The following is a 23,721-nucleotide window of genomic DNA, read 5'->3' as shown; positions in this document are numbered from 1 at the left end:
GCAATAAACATTTCAGAGGATATCTTAACACTTCTAAGGTTTCTGATCAACCTGCTAATCCTGCTTTGTGAAATACCCCCATGTTCTCTGTATCTCATCCTTACAGTTCCTGTAAGCTCTAAACACAGTATCAACAGATCTGGTGTGTTGTGACCCACTGAGTGCCTGCAGGGCAGGCAGCCATCAATTGTCTTGACACAGTGGGAAATTAGAAAAAGGGGGAGCTGTGCAGCACAAACATGCAACTTCACTCTCACACACAAGTCCTGTTTAGAAGTTACCTTTGCTATAACTGCTCTAGCAACCCCGGACAGGACCGAGGCATTTGTATGTTACCCCAAAATACTGGTAATAATTATTATTTTGGTTACCTCAAAAGACAGAACAAAACAAAACGAGCACCATATGACCAAGCCATTTTCCTGCCTGTAGGGTGTCTAATATTAATTTAGTTTTAGTGGACACATGTAACAAAAAAAGAAGCATTGAGATGAGGTTTTTAGCCTCTATTTCTGTTTGACAATCCAACAGTTAAACAGCGTGCCTGTTGCTGTTAAAGCCTATATTTGGAAGGAGAGACAGACCTGGCTGCAAGTGAGATTTGGCAGCAAATGGCACCAAGGCCATAGACCTTGTCACTGGCATTAAGGGCACTTGAGTAAAAGACAGGAACCATGCATGTCATTCACTTAAGTTACCGAATAGAATCCATAAACAAGGGAGGACAGACATAATTAGACAACTGGCTAGCCACTTTAGCAACCGACTATGTCAAGGCGTGTGAGAGGCCTGACCTGCCTTGGCTGCAGGCAAGAGACACACTAGGAATGAAAGAATGAAAATTGCAGGAAAGAAAAGAAGAGGGGACAGCTTTGTGAGAGCTATTTTCATTTCCTCCTGGTCACTCCTTCAGTTTTCTGAGTCACCCCCAAATATCTCAGTGTGTTTGGTTTCAATCGCATATTAAGCCAACATTTGTAGGAAATAGCAGTGACATGTTTACCCTTTACTCTTATTGCGTAATAGGCACATCATGGTGGTACTTACAGTGGCATAATGCTGGGTAAATACACACAGTATAGCCACTTATTTCCTGATAAGCATTTAATTCTTAAGCTGGTGAATACACAGCTCCAACACCGACTAATTCAAAGGAAAATAATTGGGAAAACATACACGTACATACAGTGCTTACAGTACTATTAACGTAACTTAATGTTACACCCCCGACTGCGTAGGCAACCAAAGTTTAATGACACTAAGAATGCCTTCAACCACTACATTGATTTTTACATTTCCTATCATGTATGTATGTAAAGTTAAATACAAGCCAGGCACAAACCGGGGCTATAATTACCTCCTAAAGCTTTGTGAGAACTAACGTTACATTCGTTTAACAACTAAGATGCCACGCGATCATACTAAACATTACATTTGCCTTCATCGTGAGCTAAGATTTCCTCGCGTTTCTATCGTTGACTTTATTTACCGTTTTCACAAAATCAATACCGTAGTAAACCGAAATGTGGCTTCTTCTTAAAGAAGCACATTAGTCTCCGCAGAGCACAAAGGACGGCAGCCAAAGCTCTACGTTACACTGTTACTGCCACTACTGTTAGCTCGACACTTTTAACAAGTGCTAGCAAGAACGTTAACGTTAGCTATAAAGTGTTTCTGATTTGCCCACTTCAATTTCTCAGTCAATAATCAGGGACGGTGAAATATAGCAAGTTTGCCAGGAACACTTCGGATAGCTATTTGTGCTAGCTATGTTAGCATAGCTCATAGCCGTTTTCTGACTTTGGGTATGTTCGTTTTGTTCATTGTCTGCGTTATGGTAATGGTACAACGTTGCTATCTAGCGTTGAATTGCTGAAGAAATCTTAGGTGGTTTTCTTACGATGATGAAAACATGTAATTTGTGTAGCAAGCACACACACGATCATGTTACTCTTTTAAAAGTAATGTTAGCAGATGAGCCATATTACTTGCTGGTGAGTTAACATCAAAGCAATAGCTTATTACTAGTCAAGTAACGTTACGTTAACTAACGCTAGCTGGCTAGCTTAGTTAGCTGCTGGCCTTTTCTTGGCGGTGGTATGGTTAAGCCGAATATCAACAACCCTATATTTTGTTATTTGCTACAGCTAACGTTACCAAAACTTCTTCTGATCTAAACTTGATCCAAGTTTACCGACAACTCTCTTGTGATAACGCTTAACCCATGACAAGCGCTTAAGAACCGGCGTGTCCCGTAGTTAAAAACGTGCGCTCCTAGGAGAGGCTCCCCAGGACGCATCTTGTTATAAGGCAACTGCCGATGTGTCGCTTGGCTTTTCACAATATCCTCGAATTTCACTTACCGTTAATCTGTTACTTATTCTCAATCCAAACCCCGATCACACTGGCTGCTTTTAAACTACGACTCGCGTCAAAGTAACAGAAATAAGGAATTTTATCCAACTTATTCTTCTTAGCTGATTTCTCCACTTCCTGATTGAGACGGTGCCATTTTGAATAGCGAAAAAATATTTCCGCCGCTGTCGTCACGCGCAGTGTGGCTTGATGATCGCGAGCAGAAAACAGCGAGGCCATAAATAGTTCATCATTGTGATGTTTGTGCGCAGCTGAACCAATGCTTCAAATTTGAGTAAATAAATTCAAATGAAGGCAGATGAGAAGAAGAAATTAACCAGCCACAGCTTACCTAATGTCAACGCATTAAATAATGATAATGCCATGATAATAACAAACTCAGAAAAAATATTAATTACATGTAGTATAATGTTCATAATTTGACAAGTAAAACAAAAATACACTGATTAATGGATCTTGATGTTACTTATTTGTTAGTTGACATTTTATAAACTCATCAGTTACACTATTCACTAAATTAAAATTACAGGCAAGCTGAATTTAGTTTGGTTACAGTATGGTATAGTTTATACAGTACTATACAGCCTTGTGTGTCACCTATAACAGATAAAGTTAGGATTAAGTCAGTTGAGCCATTAAACTCTATAATACCTGAAAATTGAGTCCGATCTTTTCAACCGATTCATATAGGACAGAGTTCTATGAATAAATGTTCCTCCTATAGCCACTGTTTTTAATATCCTTATACCTTAACCCTAACCCAACACATAGTGTTTGTACAAAGTAATACCAATGCACAATAAAATAAAGAAATCTAATAAAGAGTATAAATGGCCTTAAGATTTAAAGTATGCTATAAAAAGGAGAATGAGGTAGATTGTAAAAATATGAAATCAAAACAGACCCACATATTGTTATATGCTTAGCCTTTCTGTATTTTCTGGGTATTTGATTCTCTGCACAACTGAAACCAAACATGTTTTGTTATTCTTTCATACATAGTATTTTCATTTTTGGAAATCACTTGGACTGCTTCCTCACAGACAGTTATTGCATAAAAGCGTATTTCATTTCAGATGTTAAATGGAGATCAAGTTTGTCTTCCTCCTGCAGGTCGCTGTCTCATTTTGGCATCCATATGTCCATTTCACATTATTGAACGACAGAGCTGGAAGAGCTCCAGTTGTTTCCAGCAAACACACACTGCCACTGCTTTCCTGGTATAGCAGTCCCCCTTTTCCCAACAAAGGAGGGTGGTGGGAAGCAAAGGGTAGTGTGTGTGTGTGTGTGTGTGTGTGTGTGTGTGTGTGTGTGTGTGTGTGTGTGCTCTTGTCTGTGTGTTTGTGTTCAAATTCAAGGTACAGTTCGGGAAAGATACTGGCAGGGTTGCGCTTTTGTTTTCCCTGTCTGATATTGTCTCATGTTCGCAAGGTGTTAGTTGATGATATAGGACGTAAATGCTGTATAAATGCTTCCTGGAACATTTTAGTTACACCTTTACAATGCGTATTGGCTCATCATTGAGGACAGTTTCAGTTCAGACTAACACTGCTCTAGATCTTTAGTAATGTCACTGTATCAGAATTGGTTCAACACAATAACTGTGATGTAGCAATTCCTAACACAATGTTTGGAGACAGTTACGATAATATTTTAATATTACAATACTAACTGTGATTCCACAGCTTTTTGGTAAGGAGTCTGATCTTGCTATTGTTTGAATTTGGCGCACCCTGGTGGACTGCAAACAATTGGCTTGAAGTGAACCGGATTTTGAAGTCATTGCTATTTGAAGAATGTAAGTAGCAAGTGGTAATTTCAGCGGCTGAGCAAAACTATATAAAGCAGAGCCATTACACACAGGCACAATGAGGATTTACCTCTATTGGGCAATTTCTGATTATGATTGGAGAAAGCACAGCAGAAATATTTCCCATTTTCTGTTAGTATCCTCACTATGTCACAACCAAAATGAAATGATCTGCAATAACTATGTTCTGACAAAACTGCAGGGATGTTACAATTATATTCGCAAACATTTTTGACCTATTCAGCTGCTGTTCATAGTGACTCTTAAGCAAGTTATATCCTACATACCGTGCATTTACTCTTAGTTCAAAGGACATGATAAAAGGCACGTCAAAGACACTTGCTTTGTTTGAATCACCTTTGTAGAACTTTGTAGAAGAAGCAAAGAAGCTAGCGGTCAATTTTAATTATGGGATAGTTAACCCATCTGCATTTGCTGTTGAAATGCAACAATGTCTTTTGATAGATGGATATTTTCATGCATTTGAGACCAGGATGTGTGGTCCATAACTTTTGCCAGATTGAACAGTTAGAGGGAGAAAGAAATAAAACAATTGGTTGCACTTTTGATGCTTGGCCCTCTAAAGATAATATACATATACCATGGCACATCCATACATTTCGTACAACATAGTTAGCATTGGTGAGAATATCATAAACGAGACAAATTGCACACATTTAAGAAAACACAACATTAAGTGCTCCATAGAGCAGGAATCAGCCTAACTTGAAAGTGCATTGCTGTATAAAGTGGAATGTTGGCCTTTTCTCTAATACGACTTATGTAAATCCCTGACAAAACCAAATTGCATAACTTTTCCCCCAAAAGCTTCTTTGTCCCCACTTCATTATTTTCCCAGTAAAGGCCATGGGTGCCTCAGGCCAGCTGTAATTTGATTAATCCACTGAAAGGGTAGCCAGACGGTAAGAGCTTGCTCCGCTTCTTTTCCATTCTATTCAATATTGCAGATCTAATTTGGGATTTTATTTCATGAAATTCATATCGTTTAATTTTAAATGATTCATTTTATTTGCTCCAGTTTTCATAAATATATGGATGTCTTGACTTAAGTTTAATACTGATTTTATATTGGTGTTCCTATAGCTGGAGCAGATTTTATTGACTTGACTAACTGATAACTATGTTGTATTTTCCGCAGTGCTGTGCATTCTGTAGGGAGGGAGGCTGAACAGCTTTTTAAGAGATGGAGACCTTCGTATTTTTATTTTCATTTTCTGCCCTTGGCATTCTTTATGCTATGAACACCATTCCTGAGTTTCAAGAGTAAGTCATAACATTTACTGATTTCTTATTGCTCAGTTTCTACATACAGTCTAGATACTGTACTGTTTGTAGGTCCACACTGTTCTGTTCTTGGGAGAAAAGCTGTATTGCTATAAAATTAGTCATAACTTTTATACAACAACATTACAGAGCCACAACATTATTAACTATACTAAAATGTATTAATATACAATTAAAACTGTTACACTTATAGAAATACAAGAGTATAAATGTATAATAGCGCAGCTGATTCTTCCTGTATCAGGGATGACTGACAGAATACTTTACCACCACTAGAGCACACTGTAAGCTTAAAACTCAAAGTATATCTCTGTATTTGACTGTAAAATCCTTGACCATGTTGAGCACTACTACAGTTATTCTGTGAATTTCAGAGTTTGTCACTTTGTGTCCTCTCAAATGATTAAACCTGACATTTCTTTGAGGGACAAAACAATGAATAGGGAGCAAAAAGAATGCGATGTGAACAGAATTTGTTTGTAAGGAATAATTTTCGTATTCAAGGCTTATCTATTTTTCTGTTTTTTTGGGATACTGCCTTTATTGTCAACAGTTGATGGTTGTGTACTGCAACTCTATAGGCTGAATGAACAGAGTGGGGGAACACCTTTTACCAGATATTTCTTACTTCCGACAGAATTATATACTCTAGTGTGAATATCCCTGCTGGCTCTTCTTTGAGTGTGTGGACATTGACAATCAATACAGACTGCACAGAAGAGTTTGATAAATTGCTCTTGACATGCAATATGCCTCACGCTCTTCTACTCTGCAAACAAACAGTATTGTGTGCGTAAATCTTCCTCTACTGTTCAATTGGAGAAGTAGCAAGGTAGCTTCCCTTTGCTCTCACAGCGTTTGCTTTTTCTTCTGTGAGCATACATTGCGAGTTTCCAGAGGATGTAATGTTGTTTACTAGGAGATACCTTAAGCACATTAATCTTTTCCAGTGCAAGGCAGCGGTACCTTTGACCAATAAACATGGAGGGTGAACTAACATGGCCTTAGCTTGCTGCTTCCCACACCTTTGACTATGATTGATTACACCTTTGTAAAACTTGTGCTTCACACAGTATGATAGGTGGAATATTGCATAGAGTTTAAAAACGGTTTAAATGTATTCTAGACATATACAATATGGGTTAATACCATCATTCTGTAATTTTGTTCATAAACCCATTGGTTTTGAAAATATTGTCTATTACAAAGACAATCTTATTTTGAAAAGACAATTTAATACTGCAAGACTTATCAGATCAATACCAGCAACACAGAATCTGAATGTTCCTGCCAGATGTCAGGACCGAGTGATGCTTTAAACTCAACAATATATTTTTAAAAGCTCTATGACACTGCCATCTCATCCGGACTCTCCATCCACAGAAACTACCACACACCAGCAGCAGCAGTGCCTTTGCTCAGTGCATCTATCACACCGATTTCCCTTCACACTTCTCCATTACTTCTTCCAGTGCTAACTGTGGGTGTTGCGTGATTATCATTCTCTGTGACTTCCCATTCATCCTCATTTACTAATTTAGCACTGCGGAAAAGACTGGCACAACTTCCATGGGAGGAACTAATTAGTAAAGAGCATGAAGCAGAAAATCAGAGGGAGAAGTCTGAAAGCGCAGCGTCAGCAGTGAAATTGTGTTAAAAACATGAACCATGTGTTGTTATTTTTCTTAGATAAGAGTTTAACAGTTTTTTCTTTCGTTCACAGGCCTTATGTGATCTTGGTGACTGGGGCTGCTGTGTTGGTGATTGTGTTTCTGTTCTATTTCCTCATCACTCGTGGCAACCCACCAAAAGACGCTTTATTCTTTGGTAATTAACATGGTTATGTGGATTTCCCAACTTACTTGCAACACATTTCCAAATACACTTTACTACGTAAAGAGATTAATAACTACTATGCATTGTGCTGGAGCCGATTTCAACTCCCATCAAAGGGTTTCCAGAACCTTCTCTCGCTACACGCTGTGTCAGAGTAAAAACACAAATGGTATTTAATGTGATTTCACCTGATATGTCCAAAGCTGCTTAGACTGATCAGGCTCAGAGCAAAGCTTAGCCAGACTTTTCTGAGGCATGACTGACCCAAACCTTTTGCAAGCTAAGGCACTTGTACTTACCTAACCTTTTAGCTACTCTTTTGAGACTGAGTCCTTGATGAACCTTGAATCAAAATTAGACTCCACAGTCACTACTCCTTTATAACACCATTTATACTCCACTGCTGACTTACTATGAATGCCATTAGGACTTTGGTATTCAGTTTGGTCATGTGAGCAGGCTGTGCACCTTTCATACACCTTTTAATTAAGCTTTTCTGCAGTGATTTGTGTCATATTGTTCTGTGTCATCTGTAGAGCTATCGGTCAGATATGTTCTTCATTTCTAGCTAAGGGTTTCCTCGCAAACACATTTGTGCAGCTTATGCCAGGGGCTATGCTAGTGAGACAGAAACAAGGTGATATATCGGTAGTCTGTGCCCAAGGCAATGCTAGTGTTGTGTAGGACAGAGCTGTGGCAGGCTCTTCTCAATGACAGAGAGCCATAATCCCCCCCTGCTATCTCACCTGTTAGATGTCAGAGATAAACCCGGTTGTCCTGAGGATTACAGAGACACTGCTGTACAAGAGAGACAAAATGTGTGTGTGCCATGTCCATCTGTTTTCAAAGAGTGTGTGAAGGACGGGTAGGAAGGATGTAATGATACAGCGGTTTAAGCCGTGTTATCTGCAGAGAGATGCCCGTGTCATAATGCACAGTGATTCACTTTTGACATTCTGCAAAGTCCAGACAGCAACTAACTGTAATGGCTTTAGATGTAGATGCAGACGTGTGTGCTTTGTCCAACAATTACATGTGGAGTTTCTGTTCATCCCAGTTGTATTCAATTGTACTAATATATACTCTATACTGTCCATCTAAAGTTATAAGTGATGTCAGTGTATGCATATCTAAACAGCCTCTAAACAGCAATACCACCCCAACTGCTGTGTGGAGCATTGTCAGTCTGCCATCGTGAATGAGCACTGTGCAGTTGATACCAGGATTAATCACTTCAGCCAACATTTTTCCTGCCATTAACAGTCCAATGGGCACGTTATCCACTAAAAACCCTCTAGCAGTTTATCATAGACAGCCGAGGTACACTGTGTGTGCCCGAGCTGGTTGTTATACTCCACAATTATGGCGATAAATGTCATGCTGTACTGCACACTAACAATGGCTTTTTATTGCCGGAGCCACCTGACATCTCCCATGATCATCCATCTCCAACAGCCAAGGTTTTGATAAGTTTACATGTGATGTGGTCCATTTATTGTTCCCCAGTAAGACTGCTGCCTTCAAAAGCTCCACCAATACCTTGGTTACGCACAATAACCCTCTTTTCAAAGAGTTAGATCATGCCCAAAGCCCCATTTTTTTGGTAATCATGTCACTTGCAATGAAAGTCTGTGAATCTGGTAATTTAGTTGCTGGTATGTGCACACTTGTTATGTAGTGACACATATGCAAATGGTATGGAAGGGCACACTGTTTCTGCTATTTTAGTGTGTGGTGGGTATAAAGTTTTTGGTCCTCAAAATTTCTCGCAAAAAGCCCACAGGGAGTAGAACCTTAAAATACCTTATGTTATTCATGTGTTTGTGCAGTTCCACACTTAAAATTCTGACTTGTGGACTGGACATTTCAGGTCTGCTAGGCTCTTAACCTGAGGATAGAGGAAGGCTGTTCAACATGGACTCAATATAGAAATGCCTCCAGCCTATCGCACTGCTCAAGGCTTAATTTTCTCCCGACGCTGTCCCATAAATTAATGACTACACAGTTGAAGTAAAATACTTTGAACTCAAAAATAGTGAATTGAAAAGATGGAAAAAGAATAGGAGTTATACAGAAGTTTAGGCAATGTGAGGTTCTCTGCCATTCTTTTTCAAATACAGTGTGTATGTGTGTGTGTGTGTGTGTGTGTGTGTGTCTATTTTTCAAAGGAGATAGACGGAGCAGGTTGAGTAATTACATGAAACTTTCAAAATCACAGTGGCTTCTAAATGACGTTTGTTCAAGGCTGACAAAGCTGCTTAACATATAAAGGTCTCTTGAGTCCTACAAGTTTTGTGTGACGCTGATATTGTACAGTGGCAGTTACCCCCCACCCACCTTCCCTTACATACACACACATACATGTGTTTTTATTTCCCTGTACTGTCTCTTGCCTTTGCAGTTTTTGCTGTATTTTCCTTTACCTGTGTCATTGACCTGACGAGTGCCTTGGAATATGACGGCATTATCTCCGGCTTTATGGAATTCTATCAAAAGACAGTAAGTTTTTTTTATTCTCACATCTTAAATGCAGATAATAATTTGTAAAACAATATCTGTGCCTGCTGGACACTTTTTGAAAGATTATTATAAAGATTAAAGGCAACAGTGGAGACGATTACAAAAAATAAAAAATCAAAGCACAGAAAGCTTTATTTAAATTCACTATCTGTCATTAGCACAATATACATGTAATGTCTGTGTTTTAGGGAGAGCCCTATCTGGGAACAGCCTATGCCATCATGATGTGTTACTGGGATGGAATAGCGCACTTTATCATGTACCTGGTGATGATCAGCAGGATAACAGACAGGTGGGTGATGGTCAAGTCAGTCAAGTCACGTCAAGCTCATTTATCTTGCTCACCATAACATAATGCATTTCACCACTGAGCTTCACGGGGTGCATTTATCACACAAAATCCACACAACGGACTGAATTCAACAGTAATTTTAGAAAACAGAGGGTCCTCTAGTGTGAGTTAGTCATAAAGTGCTGTCAGTGAGTTCAACCTCAGAGCGAGCATTGCCTGAGGGCAGGTAATATCATGGAAATGAAATCCTCTTCTAAACAATCCCATCTTTTTACTGCTGGGAGAAAGTGTGTGTGATAGATCTGTAAGAAGTTATATCATCATAGAGCCATGTGTTACCTCAACTGATCAACACTTGGTTTACCTTCTATCTTACCTGCTATCTCCACAATAGTATAATCACCCTTGATTTGTTTTGCTTTTGTTCCTCTCCCAGGAAGGCCTACCGTACCCTGGGCTTGATCTGGGCTGGCTCTTTGTGTGCCAACATGACTGTGTTTGTTGCCGGGATAGTGGCAGGTGAGTCTCATCTTCTATTCCCCTCTCTACCAGTCCCGTGATGACAAGCTTTAATCAAGTGAACATCTGCACTGCCATGTACCATCAGTGTCACAGTTCAGTCTGCCAACAAAATACACAAAGGCCTCATGACTCGCCTGCCGTCACAACCCACAGAACAAAGCAGAAAACAGACGTAAAGCATCTGTTGTTGGCATTTCAAACTGCATACATAAGTGTCACAAGATCAAACACATCTACAAGCAATGTGTTGTTCGCTCTTTTGCATTATCATAGACATTCTGTACTGCATGCCTTTGCCTGTAGTGCCCTGTGGAATTTTTTTTTCCTGTAAGCTCAATTATCGTGTGTCTTTGTATGGGGAAGTACAAACTAATAAAAGTCTCTTTGTTTTTCTTTATTATAGGTAAATTTGGGTCAGAAATCCGTCCAGCCTTCTGGCTCAACTTCCTGTTCCTTTTGGTGCCCGTATGGGGAGCCATCACACTATTCACTAGGCCCAAAGACAGACCACTAATCGGTGGATACAATGTAAGTCAAACGCATGAATGGTTTAGAGGAGTAGTGTTTGCTGAATGTATTTAATCAGGGTAACATACAGCGCAGTCCGGTTGAACAGGATCCAGACCATGAAAGATGACAAAGGGCAGCCAATTAAGTATTTATATTAGTGAGTTGGTGTTATTTCCAGTGGTGTGATAGCGGAAATTCTGTCTGGAGTCATCAGAGTTAGCAAATGGAGATACAATGTTTGACCAAATTTCATTACTATATGTTTGCCACTTCCTATAACATAATCCAGTAATTGTTCTAAGTCAACCCTAACTTATAGACTCTCAAGCACAAAATTATCTCAAATGGGTGACTGTTACATACTTAGCCTTGGGAGAGAGGTTTTAATGTAGCCTTAACCCACCGCAGACTTGAATCAAAGACAAGTGAGCTTTGTCTTAGACATGTCTTTTACTTACAGCAGCTATGATCAATATTTTTTATATTAACAATAGATCACATGACTAATTACGTGTGAAATGTTTGTGGTGACGTACCCACAGAGAATCACCACCCAACTCTGCAGTCGCCCTAAACTCTACAGAGCTTTTCAGCGTCTTTAAGGACTATGAAAACCTGAAGAGAGCGAGGCCTCATTCACCCATTCATTCATTCCACCATGTAGAAACACATTATTAAAGTGAGAGTGAGAGTATGCTATGAAACCTTGCATGACCTTGCCTAACCTAATCTATGCTGTACATTGTGTTGGCATCTCCCCACAGGCCCAGCATGCTCAGACCACCTCATTGATCTGGCGTCCCTTGGATCTGATCCTGGTCCTGCTCATGTTAGCTGCAATGGCCTTCACCATCCTCAGAGGCTTGGTGAGTGTACACCACATCCATGTTATGGACAGAGTTTAGGGCGAGGCTGTAGTGGTAGTTTTAAAAAAGATGTAGCCTGCACTCTTGCTTAAGCAAGGGAGTGTTGAGGATTTAAACAGCATGTAGTGTTTTGTTTTTATAAAGCAGTACATTCAAGTAATTGGATGTATGAATGATAGCATGGGAACATTATGTGTTAATTCTCAAAGGATCTGGCTTTAACACACTAGGCAATGATATGTGAATTGTGTATTGTAACATAATTACTATTTTGCACATTTCATATTGAAATAAAGGAATGGATTAAAGAAACTGAATAAAAGATATAACTTGTTAATTGGTGAGCTTTAGAGGTGGTAATAGGAGGATTGTTTTTACGTTTGAACAGATCCCTTCTAGCGCTTTCTCCCTGTTTCCAGTCTTTGAGCTAAGCTAAGCTAAGCTATCTGGCGGCTGACTGTAGCTTCACATTTACTGGCCAGATATCAGAGTGGTATTAATTATCAAATTTACTGTAACTCTCAGCAAGAAAGCAAAAGTGTTTTTTCCCCAATATGTCAAACTCATCCTTCAACCATGTTCAGTTTGTCATTCTAATGACCACTTACGATACACAATATCCTTCTGTCTATCTGGACGCTAATTTTTTTATTCAGTGTCAGGGAGATGTTCAAATCTATTGTAATAAGCAGGTGTAGTTTGCGGTGTTGTCAATTTCAATTGCGTAATTTTGTGAAGTGTTCCTCTTATTTTGTCCACCATCTGTAGGTGGCTCTGGACTCTCCACTAGAAGCCTGTTCCATCTACCTAAAGCATTATGAACCCTACCTGAAGGATCCTGTGGGCTACCCCAGAGTTATGGTGAGTGCTTTTTTCTCCGTCTGTCTGCACACTCAGCCTCTGTGTCTGCTGCAGCAGCAACTGAATGCTCCTCTCCAGCCTGCTTCAAATAACCAGCCACATAATGGACCTCTGATTTCATGGATATCACTCCGAGTGTGCTGGAAGCTTGCCCTTATCACCCTCTTTTAGCTCACAGCTGATTACAGAGCCATTCTTCATCATTACAGCAACAATGAGTGAGGGTTGAGAGGCCAGCACATCTTTGTCTCCCTCCTTCATTTGCGTAAGATTGATAACAGATTATTATTGTGGCTGGCAGTCTGCCGTCCTTTTATTTTCTGCTCCTGACCCTAAGAGGCTGTGGGTTTTTGTTGTGTTTTGTTTGGCGTACACAGCTTTGTCAATAGGTTATCCAAAGACCTTGTCGGGGCTGCAGTCCAGGCACAATTGCCATTGTCATTGATCAGACAGACGAACCGCATGCTGAGAACTTGATAAGCTAATCCCTCGCCCAAAGCCCCCCATCAGCATCTCACTGGGTGGGAGGAGGGTGTGTGTGCAGCATGTGAAAGTATGTCTTGGTTAAAGGCCTGTGTGTGTGTGTGTGTGTGTGTGTGTGTGTGTATGCCTAGCATCAGCTGATAGGCACTTGTGTGTATATGGGGGTGTGAAGAAATGAAATGAAATGTGGTTTGTTGCACAGGGTTACACTGTTTCTGCAGTGACTGACCTCTTTATTCACTGATGGTGATGAACGATATGTGACAGATCACCGTGGCAGCACTAAAAAGACATTTCAACAAAAGACTGAAGGGCATATATGATTGGCTTTCATGCCCTGGGCTGAACTCATTAGAATTCATCCAGACCTTAGACCGAGAATGAAAAGAAACTGTTCAGTGGTATAATTTGAGAGTTTTATAAAGTGGGAAACAGGCTTTCATGCGCCAAATATTTAAAGTTGAAGGTCAAGGCAGTCTCTGTAATGACCCTTGTGTGGAAGTAGTAATTTGTGCTGAGGGCGCAAATTTGAGCCAAAAACTCTAACACTGCGTTAAGAACTATTTAGAAATACTAAGACTTTATTTGAGTGTTTCCATTATGTGAGAGCTCATTTGACTTCTTTACATTTCAAGGGGATCCTTGTACTTTTTGCTCTACTACATTTATCTTATGAATGCATTCACTAGTCATATTGCAGAATACATTCAACAAGAGACTGGCTTAAGGTGATAAAATGATGTAGTTAGCTGGATGTAGTTGGACCCAGAACTACTGGACCATATATATGACAAAATATAATGAAAATTATATTTATGACAAATTATAAATATGACAAAAATATCTAAATACTGTAAAACACTCAGTAAAACACTTTAACTTTTACATTTGCTGCAGTTTTCAAGTATTTTTACCATACTGCTAGAGCAACTTTTATGCAGCAAATTATTCTGAGGGCGTTTCTATTTCCACATTTAAAGCAGCCCTCTTCTGTATTCAGTGTGAGTAAGTGAAGTGCATTATGGGCCAGAGGAGAATGAGGATGTACTGTATTAATTGTCTGCTGGAGTGTGAACATTGACTGACAGTGATGGAGGCGAAAGTCTTTGTGCACTATGATCTGGATCAGAATCCCCATTCACTTGAGTATACACTATATCATACACCAACAACTCACCTACTGTATGGAACCACAGAATGAATGTATGTTGTGACATACAGATCCAAGACATTCAAAATGTGGAGAAAAACTGCTGCCAACTTTTACAAGAAATCATCAACCAACCAGGTACTTTGAAGTTGCTTAAAACAAAAATTATTTTGTATTTGTCTTATTAGATGCTGCTCATGTTCTTCTATGGACTACCTCTTTTGGGTGCGTTTGTCTATGGTCTCCTTAAGCCCGGGTGCACATGGATGTCAGACTTGACTGTGTTCTTCGCTGGAGCCATGATCCAGGTAACACCATGCACAGTCAATTTGTGAAACTGGCTCTGAATACATAGTGTGGGCTACAGGTGTAGCATACTGAAGTGGGTTGCACCAACAATTTGTGGCATTACATTAAGTCATTGTTATAATTACTTCTACTGATTGATAACAGTTTTCATCAACAGTTTATGTTCATTACAAAGAGGTCTTACACGCGTCACTGCAATTAAAGTCTTTGTAGTGAGCTCTCATCCTGCTAATGATTACCTGGACCACATTTATCCTTTGAAGCATACTTTCTGTAATAAACAAACTAGCAGTGCTTTCTCCCATACTAATCTGAACCATGCACCCCGAGGAAGCACATGATTAAAGCCTTCTTTTATTGTTCAAGAGGTTACAGATTCTACCATCCCCATTTTCTGCTTCTTAAGTCTCTGCATCTCCTCTGCAGAGGCTTATCTTCCCTTTTAGGATCTTTTTCTGTATATTAATATTATATATTTTAACAGTAGACTAATGTCTGTGGAAGTTACTTCTCTTGAGGGTTCGTGGAAAGAGATCAGTTTCAAATGACCTGCCATTAGTGTGAAAATAAAACCGACAATAGTGGACACATTTCAGTATTAGTTTATGACAATGCAGTAACAATAAGTTCTGTCTTGCTGTCTGTGTGTCTCATTCCAGTGCCAGTGGGCCCACATCGGGGGGTCCCTCCACCCTCGAACCATAGCTCCATTTCGTGTCCCAAATGATGGTTTCTGGTCTGTGCTTGCAGCTAACTTGCTCTACGCAGTCACTCCTGTCCTGGTGGCCTTACGGGTTCACAGTAACCCCTATTTCTTCCTGAAGATTGCCCCCTTTCCTGGGCAGACCGGTTTGCCAAACAGCGAGGAGAAAGATACCAAGTACAAAGACAAATAGCAACGCTTAATCTTCTCTGACCTTTGGAGTTAATTACTTATCTGATGATTCATGAAGAGCTGTTTTATTCCAAATGCCATGTTTCAAAATGCCAAAATACACGATTATTTTGCTCAACATCTTTGAAATGAGTGGTTATTTAAATGTTTGCAATACTAGGATTCCTGATGGCATGCATAAACAGTGAAACTACTGTATGTCTACAGACATTCATTCCCCCCACCAGATGAATTGTAACAACTTTAGTGAGCCTCTGACATTTTCTCCAGGGACAGCATTAGGTCACGTTTTTCGTTTGTCCTTTGGTTTATGACCAAATACATGCAAAACTAATGACATTCCCATCAGCCTCAGCTGTACTTGTGTTTAGCACTAATTAGCTTGTACTAATTCTAGCATGCTAACATGATAAACTAAGATGGTCAACATGGTGACCTGTTGAACATTGGTTTGTTAACATGTTAGCACAGTCACATTAGTGTTCAGTTCACAGAGCTGCTAGTATGGACAAACTCTTAGTTTGTTTCATAGTTCATAGAACCGGTTCACTGTTGTTTGCATCCAATGAATGATGAAAAAGGAGATGAATGAGTATTAAAGCACATCAGGTTATTGACCAATTCCATAACCTTCCAGCTCAAGGACCCTAGCAAATCAATGACAAAAGAACCACAATATAAACATCAAAAAGACAATTGTAAAATAGCAGAACTAGCTGTAGAAGTTTATGATAGCCTACAAAACAGAAGTGCACATAGAGTAATATAAAAGCAAATAGCAGGTATTGTGTTTCAAAGGTTAATTTTCTTTTTAATTGTCTGAATATTACATTACAACCACTCTGTGCTGTGTGCAAGTCAGATTTCCGTTTCAGTTTTCTCACCCTTTTTAGGTAAAACTTGTTAGATATTAACAAATATTATATAATATATATATTTATATAAATATAAAACAACCAACCTGACATTGGAACCATTTTGATTTATGATTTATATTTCAGAGTCACTGTGCACACGTGCTAAGTTGTTCTTACACCTCTGTTCAATTCTGTTCCTAAAAATCACATAAACAAAAACAAATGGTTGGCAGGGTTGAGTTTGGAGTGTATGACTGTATGCTACACAGTGTGGCATTCATCCATGAAGTTAACAAATGAACACAAGTATGTATGACAGAGAAGGTCAGAGCCAGAGGATTTTTTTTAACCACGTGAACTGGCTCGAGGAGAACTGATGAAAATACTGCAAAGCATCCTCCCAAGAATTCAACCCAAACCAGTGGGTTGTGCATGTCTATTTTTGAAAGCACTTTTACTTTACTGCATTTTCCCCACACTGGCCTACGAGTTTTGTACAGAAGGCTACTGTACATACATTAGTATCTTTGTATACCTCCAGAAGCAAATTTACCATTTTTAGATAATATTAAGACAATGCTAGACAATTATAGTAATCATAATCATAGCAGGGGACTTGAATCATATTTGATAAACTTGACCAGCATTGTTTTAAAAAAGAAATGTTTAAAAAATACTACAACAAGAGACTATACTTACAGTAACTATATATAAGTTTTCAATGAAATTAATCAAATTTTCATTGCCTTTTTGTCAATGGGCTCAAAACTCACTTAGAAATGAAGCACACGCCTGTTTTCTCCGTTGCTTGCATCAGCCACTATTCTGATTTTAATGTGAGGTCTCCGGGTCGGATTCAGCACTGTGCGTGCTCCCGAGCCTCTCAAACTACAGTGACATCACGGCAGCTAATGACATGCAGTCCACTAACACCATAAAACAACCGGCTCACAGCAAAACACAGGCTCCACGTAAGGATACAAAACAACAATAAAGGTTTATGTGCTGAAGCCTAAACAGGTTCAGATGATGTCGAGTAAGAACAAAGTGAGCATTAGTAATGCTGCAGAAACACAGAGAAAGTCACGTTAGCTCGCAGGCTAACGCCGTGCAGTTGCTAGTGTTATCCGGTGCAAAGTTATATAACGTTAGCTTTCCACATTACTTCACCAACTAACGCGACCCATGTTACTATCCTGTGTACCACTGTTGATTTAGCCTGCAAGAAAGGATGTAACGGTAAAAAGCAAATGTGGAGGGATTTGTTTACTAACGTTAGCCTATAGTGGTGCAGCCAGGAGCAGCCAGCTAATGCTACAGTAGCTCGGACCTGCCGCTGTTTGCTTCATAACGTTCAGTTTAGGTTTATTGTGGTTTTTATATAGTCTATGGGTTTTACCAATAACGTTACTCAGGTACACAGCTTCTCCACCTCAGTCGCTGTAACTAACGTGACCCACATAACATAAAACACTGCAACAAAACGGCCACAACAACCCAGAGGAAGGAAGAGCCATCCACTATCATTAGTTACAGTAAAGTTACTTACTGCGGTCTAACTGTCATAAAGAGTGACACAATCTCGATTTAATATCCAGTCCAGCTCACTAACCGTTTTGTTATCATCCATTACATGTAGCTGTGCTGACATTGCTGAAAAATATACAGATAGTAAAGATAATTACTGGAAGCAGCAGGTGAGCTAACAATGTAGCACGTCGGCTAAATGCAGTAAATGTACCGTGATCATGTAACGAGCATAGATTAGTTCAACCTGCAGCTGATAAAACTATTACTGTAACGTTGCAGTGGGAGTTTACCTGAGTTTCCAGCTCTGTCTGATCTCCCTGCCTGTCTATAGCCGCTGTCAAATCTGCCTGTTTTCGGGCTGAATGAAGTAACGTTACGGAGTCGGTATTGATCTGCCTCTGAGACGGGTTGAAGTAACAGAGCCTGAACATGTCTGAGTGAAAAGCCACAGCCTGCGTGCTGGTGTTCCTGCGTATATTGTGGTATTTCTGTATGAAAGCGGTTGTGTTTCGGATTCTGCTCGCTCATGAGTTCAAGCGAGCATGCGTACGAGCACACGCCTGGTTGCAATCTTAAAACCGCACCGCTAGTGGCCGCTGGAAATTACATAATGCCCCTTTAATATTCATTTAAAAGTGTCTTTTAACCATGTGGGTTATTGATGTGTGCTTAGGTAGAATAACAGGATTTGGGCCCAAAAGCAAGACACTCAACTCGACAGGATCAGTTCACATATTTATTTAAACTAAACACAAAAATACAATTTATGTTCAGCAATGTCCAAGGGATTCCAAACAAGGAATAAATCTACATGCAGGTGTGAGCAGTGAGTGAGCCATTGGTTGCAATTTACAACCCTCACCACTATGCCACTAAAACACACTGAGCCGCCTTTAAGGCATACATTTAGAGAAATGATCATTTCCAACAAAGAAAAATAAAGAATTTGATTCACAAATCAAAGAAAAAGAAAGATCATTAAAAATCTTTACAAGAGTTGAAAGCTAAATTGTCTGAACTTAAACAACACAAATTGTTAATAATTACAGATAGATTTCAAATAATTTTAAATATTTGTGTAATACTGTACGCTGTCTGTGTGTAGCATGAAGGGGGATAAAATTTTTCTCCCTTTAGGTAGTTAGGTAGATTTATTTTGTCACAATATAACAGTTTATAGAGTGAAATTGAGTTTGTAACTCTCTTCTGCTACATAACAGACAGTATAAATTAATATAGAAGCAATTATAAAAGCCAAAAGCAAAACTCTCAACTTAGCAGGACCAGTTCACATAATAATTATTTAAACTCGGTAGGTTTATTGTCACAATATAACAAGTTATAGAGTGAAACTGAGTTTTGTCCAAGGGATTCCAAACAATGAATAAATCCACACGCAGGTGTGAGCAGTGTTTTTTGCAACCCTCACCGCTAGATGCCATTAAAACTTACACACTGAGCCTTCAAGGCTACGTTTATAGAAATGATCATTTCCTTCTCAACAAAGAAAGCAGCTTGTTTGAGTTTGAATTTTTGTTTTTATTTAAAATTTTCGTGACATCATCAATATATTCTGGAATTCAAAGACCAATTGGCTTTGATCCATGATTCTAGAATCTGTCTTTCATCTATGCTTCTAGGATCCTATATAACCTGGTGTGTATAAGGATTATTCTCACTTCAACAAACGGCCCAAACAGTCGAACACCAGTTGCCTGGTTATATCGAAGTACTAATGGAAAGACACACAGAAATAGCAGAATATACTCCAGAGAAGACTGCAATGGATTCCAGTGAATTTACAAAGACAGACAAAATGTTTTCACATAAGGACATCCCGCAGATTGTCCAGTTATTCAGAGAGGCTGATGCAGACGGAGGTGGAGGCCTTGATATGGAAGAGTTTTGTGGAGCGATGAGGAAGTTATATGGTGACGTTGATAAAGAAGAACTGATTGCCCTCCACATGCAAGTTGACGCAAACTGTGACACCACTGTGGACCTTGGTGAGCTAATGGACTTCCTATTGAATAAAAATAAGGCGTCAGAAAGCATGGATTATAAAAATCAAGCCTTTCCCAAACCTATCACCAAGATACCTGTGGATCACTGTAAAGCAATCATTCGTCTGCTTTTCATTCCCTACGAGGATGGCAGGGAAACTGATCAGGATTATGAGGAATTAACAGGACAAACAAGAAGTTACCAGAGAGGTAAGTACCTCTCCATCAGCTCGGATGGTATTCTCAAAGCCTGGAGTGACAGCTTTGACATGCAATACATGGCTGCATTATACAAAACCAAAAAGACACTTCCTTTTTCACACATCAACAAAATGTGTGTTCGTGACATGGTGTACCTCAGAGAACTGAAACAGCTGGCTGTCTCCACTTCTGACAGGGAACTGTTATTCTATGACTGCAATGACTTCCCTGAGATGTTTAAAATCAGTCACTCTTTAATAGTAGAGGACAACATAGTGAACGCCATGAACTACTGGTCCAAAGACACTAAAGCAGTGTTTTCCTTTGGTGATGTAAAAGGCTTTTTGTCTGTGTTTATCTCCTACAACGTAAAGAAAAACGGTCTCTTCTGCCCAGAGCTGTACGACAAAATCTCCCTGCGGTCGTATAAAACAGTTTGTGTTTCAGCCCTGTTGAAGAAAACATCTAAGGACTTTCTATGTGTTAAAGTCCCTGTCTTTAATGATATGTGCATGACGATCCAATATTTTACATCACTCAACTCATTTGCCATCTGCGGTAATTCATCCAAGACAATGGTCCTTGCTGGCCTACCCAAGTCTTCCAGAACCAAAGTCTCTAAAAAAGTCTTCAAGAGCCGCGGAGACAATGAGTTTTTCACATGTGTTGAATACTCCCCTTCAGCTGAGTGTCTGGTGACTGGTGGTACAGATGGCTTGCTGCGGGTGTGGTTTCCCCACAAAACCATGTCATGCGAACAGGAATTAACAGGACATGTCAAACCCATCACCTGCATTTCATTCAACCCCATAGACAAAATATTTGTCAGTCTATCGGAGGACAAGAATGTACGCGTGTGGTCCGAGGACGGCTGGATGTGTAGACAAAGCTTCCAGGCTCAAGACATGGGGAGGGCCCCAATCTCCAGTGTGTGTTATAACATACATAACAATGAGTTAGTCCTGGCTAACTCGGATATAGGAAAATATCTTGGAAGAGGAACAGACGTTTTCAAAGAAACCTTAACATCCCACGACAAGCCCCTTTGCGGTGCTCTCTATCACAGCATCTTCAAACAGGTTGTCTCTGTTTGCCAAAACGGTGTGGTGACAGTGTGGGATATCGTAACAGGAAAGGCCGTCATGCAGTTCAAGGTGACTCCGGGTCAGAATGAGGGGCTCACTGCCATGTCCTTTGATGAAGCGCAACGCAGACTAATCACAGTTTCCCAGGATGGGAAATTGAGACTGTGGAACTTTAACAACGGCACAGAGCTCGGCGTTCTTCCTGTAACTGTGCCGAGGGAGGTGACGGGTATTGCCTGCATTAACAACAGAGTGTTTGTCTCTGGAGGAAACTCCAAGAGGATGATTTTTGACCTGGATTTAGAGGAACAGGACAACAGATTTTTGGAGCATGATTATTTAAATGACATTTCCTCAATGGATGTGCACGAAAATACGCTGGTTACCGCCTCCAGCAATGGAAATATTGTTATCTGGGATGCTGAGACTGCCGAGGCTCTCTGCTGGTTCAATCCCAGTGAGGGCCCTCGAGTACACATGGCAGGAAGAAAAGATCAAGGCCGGACAGGGAGTCTACCTGTTGATAAGAGCATACATAAAAAATCTACAACTCTGACTGGAAATAAGACTACCAGTCCTCTTATCTTATGTCTGAAGACAAGGGAGGTCAATATTGACACAGCCACACTGCTGATTTCTGCAGATGGCTACATCAATGCCTGGTCTGTTAATGTCAAAGGAGGTCTGTTAGGAAAGTTCAGGGCAGTAAATTATGAAGGTGCCGTCATTACCGCCATGTCGACTGATGTCAATGAACAGATTTTACTGACTGGGGACAGTACCGGAAAGATTTATCTGTGGGACATTCAGGAATTCGGGTTAAAAAAACAGGCAGACAAAGGGCCATTTGAGGATATACATGGGTGGCGTGTGTCACTGTGTCCACCTCCTCTGTTGGGCTCCTGGCGAACTCACTTCACAGGGGTGGTGAGTGTTAAATGTGACCCCGCTTGTGAAAACATAATTACTGCGGGGTTGGACTGCAATGTCCGGCTATGGACAAATACAGGCTGCTGTGTAGGCCTCTTTGGGAGAGACCAATGGGGTGCTACGCAACTCAGCCCTGAGAAGAATGCTGAACAGCAGGAGCCAGAAAGACCAAGCACTGCAAAGACAAGAAACTCTCATATACCATTCCCTGAGTCTCCAAGGTCTTCATCACCCACATCTCCGCTCCCAAACTTTGACGACCTATATGAACAAATTAGAGAGGTAACCAAAACACCTGAGGTTACGCCAACACTGACTTTTGATCAACTAGTAACTGAATATAAACAGCTGATCAAGTACAAGCTAAGTTTTGACCAAATAAAAGATATGTGGATGTTGGGGAATGAAAATACTCCATCACCATGTCCTTCAAAAACCACGCCAGCCAGGGGGTCAGATCACACCTCAGACCATGTACACTTTCCAACCATCCCTGATAGGATTCAACTCACAAAATGTCAGACCCAGTTGAAAACGCATCCAACTCAGACTCAGCTCTTCAGAGGTGGCACTTACCCAAAACAAAGCACTCCTCAGACAGGGTCTCCGAATTTAAACCACACTAGGTCCAAATATGGACGTGTGTTCAAGACTCGGCAGAGAGACTCATTAAAAGGAAGTGTCCTCACACCATGTCCACCAAACTCCCTGCCAGGAGAACAGGGGTCTGATCACACATCAGAGCAGGTACACTTGCTACCCATCCCTGATAGGGTTCAACTCACACATAATCAGACCCAGTTAAAGCCAAATCCACCTCGGACCAAGCTCATCAGTGGTGGCACTAACCTTAAACAAAGTTCTCCTCAAACAGCATCTCCAAATTTGAACCAGACTAGATCCAAATATGGAAGAGTGCTGAAGAGTCAGAAGAGAGAAAGATCAGAAAGCGATGTCCTCACACCATGTCCACCAAACACCCTGCAAGGGAAGCAAGGCTCCGATCACAGATCAGAGCAGGTACACTTGCCACCCATCCCTGATAGGGTTCAACTCACACATAATCAGACCAAGTTAAAGCCAAATCCACCTCGGACCAAGCTCATCAGTGGTGGCACTAACCTTAAACAAAGTTCTCCTCAAACAGCATCTCCAAATTTGAACCAGACTAGATCCAAATATGGAAGAGTGCTGAAGAGTCAGAAGAGTGAAAGATCAGAAAGCGATGTCCTCACACCATGTCCACCAAACACCCTGCAAGGGAAGCAAGGCTCCGATCACAGATCAGAGCAGGTACACTTGCCACCCATCCCTGATAGGGTTCAACTCACACATCGTTAGACACAGTTGAGGCCACATCCACCTCAGACCACTTCCCTC

The 23,721-nt window shown here is 40.4% G+C and overlaps 3 protein-coding genes across 8 annotated transcripts in view; 2 read left to right on the top strand and 1 right to left on the bottom strand.

Moving 5' to 3' along the window:
• Positions 1–2,532, bottom strand: part of si:ch73-63e15.2 (protein strawberry notch homolog 2) — a 65,306-nt gene extending 62,774 nt beyond the window's left edge. For both annotated transcript variants that reach the window (XM_046050120.1, XM_046050121.1), the window contains exon 1: positions 2,364–2,532. The gene's annotated coding sequence lies outside the window, so the exon portion shown is untranslated. The remainder of the gene's footprint in view (positions 1–2,363) is intronic.
• tm6sf2b (transmembrane 6 superfamily member 2b) lies at positions 1,418–15,821 on the top strand. 2 transcript variants are annotated; one of them, XM_046050128.1, is made up of 13 exons: positions 1,418–1,994; positions 4,062–4,174; positions 5,046–5,109; positions 5,346–5,470; positions 7,215–7,318; positions 9,729–9,826; positions 10,036–10,139; positions 10,576–10,658; positions 11,065–11,189; positions 11,936–12,037; positions 12,806–12,898; positions 14,720–14,839; positions 15,500–15,821. In XM_046050128.1, the coding sequence occupies exons 4-13, from the start codon at positions 5,391–5,393 to the stop codon at positions 15,734–15,736; spliced, it is 1,146 nt and encodes a 381-aa protein (XP_045906084.1). In that variant the 5' UTR covers positions 1,418–1,994; positions 4,062–4,174; positions 5,046–5,109; positions 5,346–5,390; the 3' UTR covers positions 15,737–15,821. The 2 variants fall into 2 exon arrangements, with proteins under 2 accessions (XP_045906084.1, XP_045906085.1); XM_046050129.1 differs by lacking the exons at positions 4,062–4,174; positions 5,046–5,109.
• A 3,959-nt stretch (positions 15,822–19,780) lies between these two features.
• The window catches only part of LOC123971569 (WD repeat-containing protein on Y chromosome-like), a 5,834-nt gene continuing 1,893 nt past the window's right edge, over positions 19,781–23,721 (top strand). For 2 of the 4 annotated variants that reach the window (XM_046050467.1, XM_046050465.1), the window contains exon 1: positions 19,781–22,705. In XM_046050467.1, the coding sequence (XP_045906423.1) occupies positions 19,858–22,705 (2,848 nt within the window). In that variant the 5' untranslated portion in view covers positions 19,781–19,857. Of the gene's footprint in view, positions 23,635–23,721 lie in introns of all 4 variants that reach the window. The other 2 variants (XM_046050463.1, XM_046050466.1) reach the window with 2 other exon arrangements.

Source organism: Micropterus dolomieu, linkage group LG05, assembly GCF_021292245.1.
Source record: "Micropterus dolomieu isolate WLL.071019.BEF.003 ecotype Adirondacks linkage group LG05, ASM2129224v1, whole genome shotgun sequence".
Taxonomy (NCBI): domain Eukaryota; kingdom Metazoa; phylum Chordata; class Actinopteri; order Centrarchiformes; family Centrarchidae; genus Micropterus; species Micropterus dolomieu.
This window is presented reverse-complemented; position numbering and strand designations above follow the sequence as displayed.

Coding starts and splice junctions, on each gene's coding strand:
- tm6sf2b (XM_046050129.1), top strand. CDS start 5,391: ATGGAGACCTTCGTATTTTTATTTTCATTTTCTGCCCTTGGCATTCTT. Junction 9,827..10,035: donor TGGAATTCTATCAAAAGACA/GTAAGTTTTTTT, acceptor TCTGTGTTTTAG/GGAGAGCCCTATCTGGGAAC. Junction 14,840..15,499: donor TCGCTGGAGCCATGATCCAG/GTAACACCATGC, acceptor GTCTCATTCCAG/TGCCAGTGGGCCCACATCGG.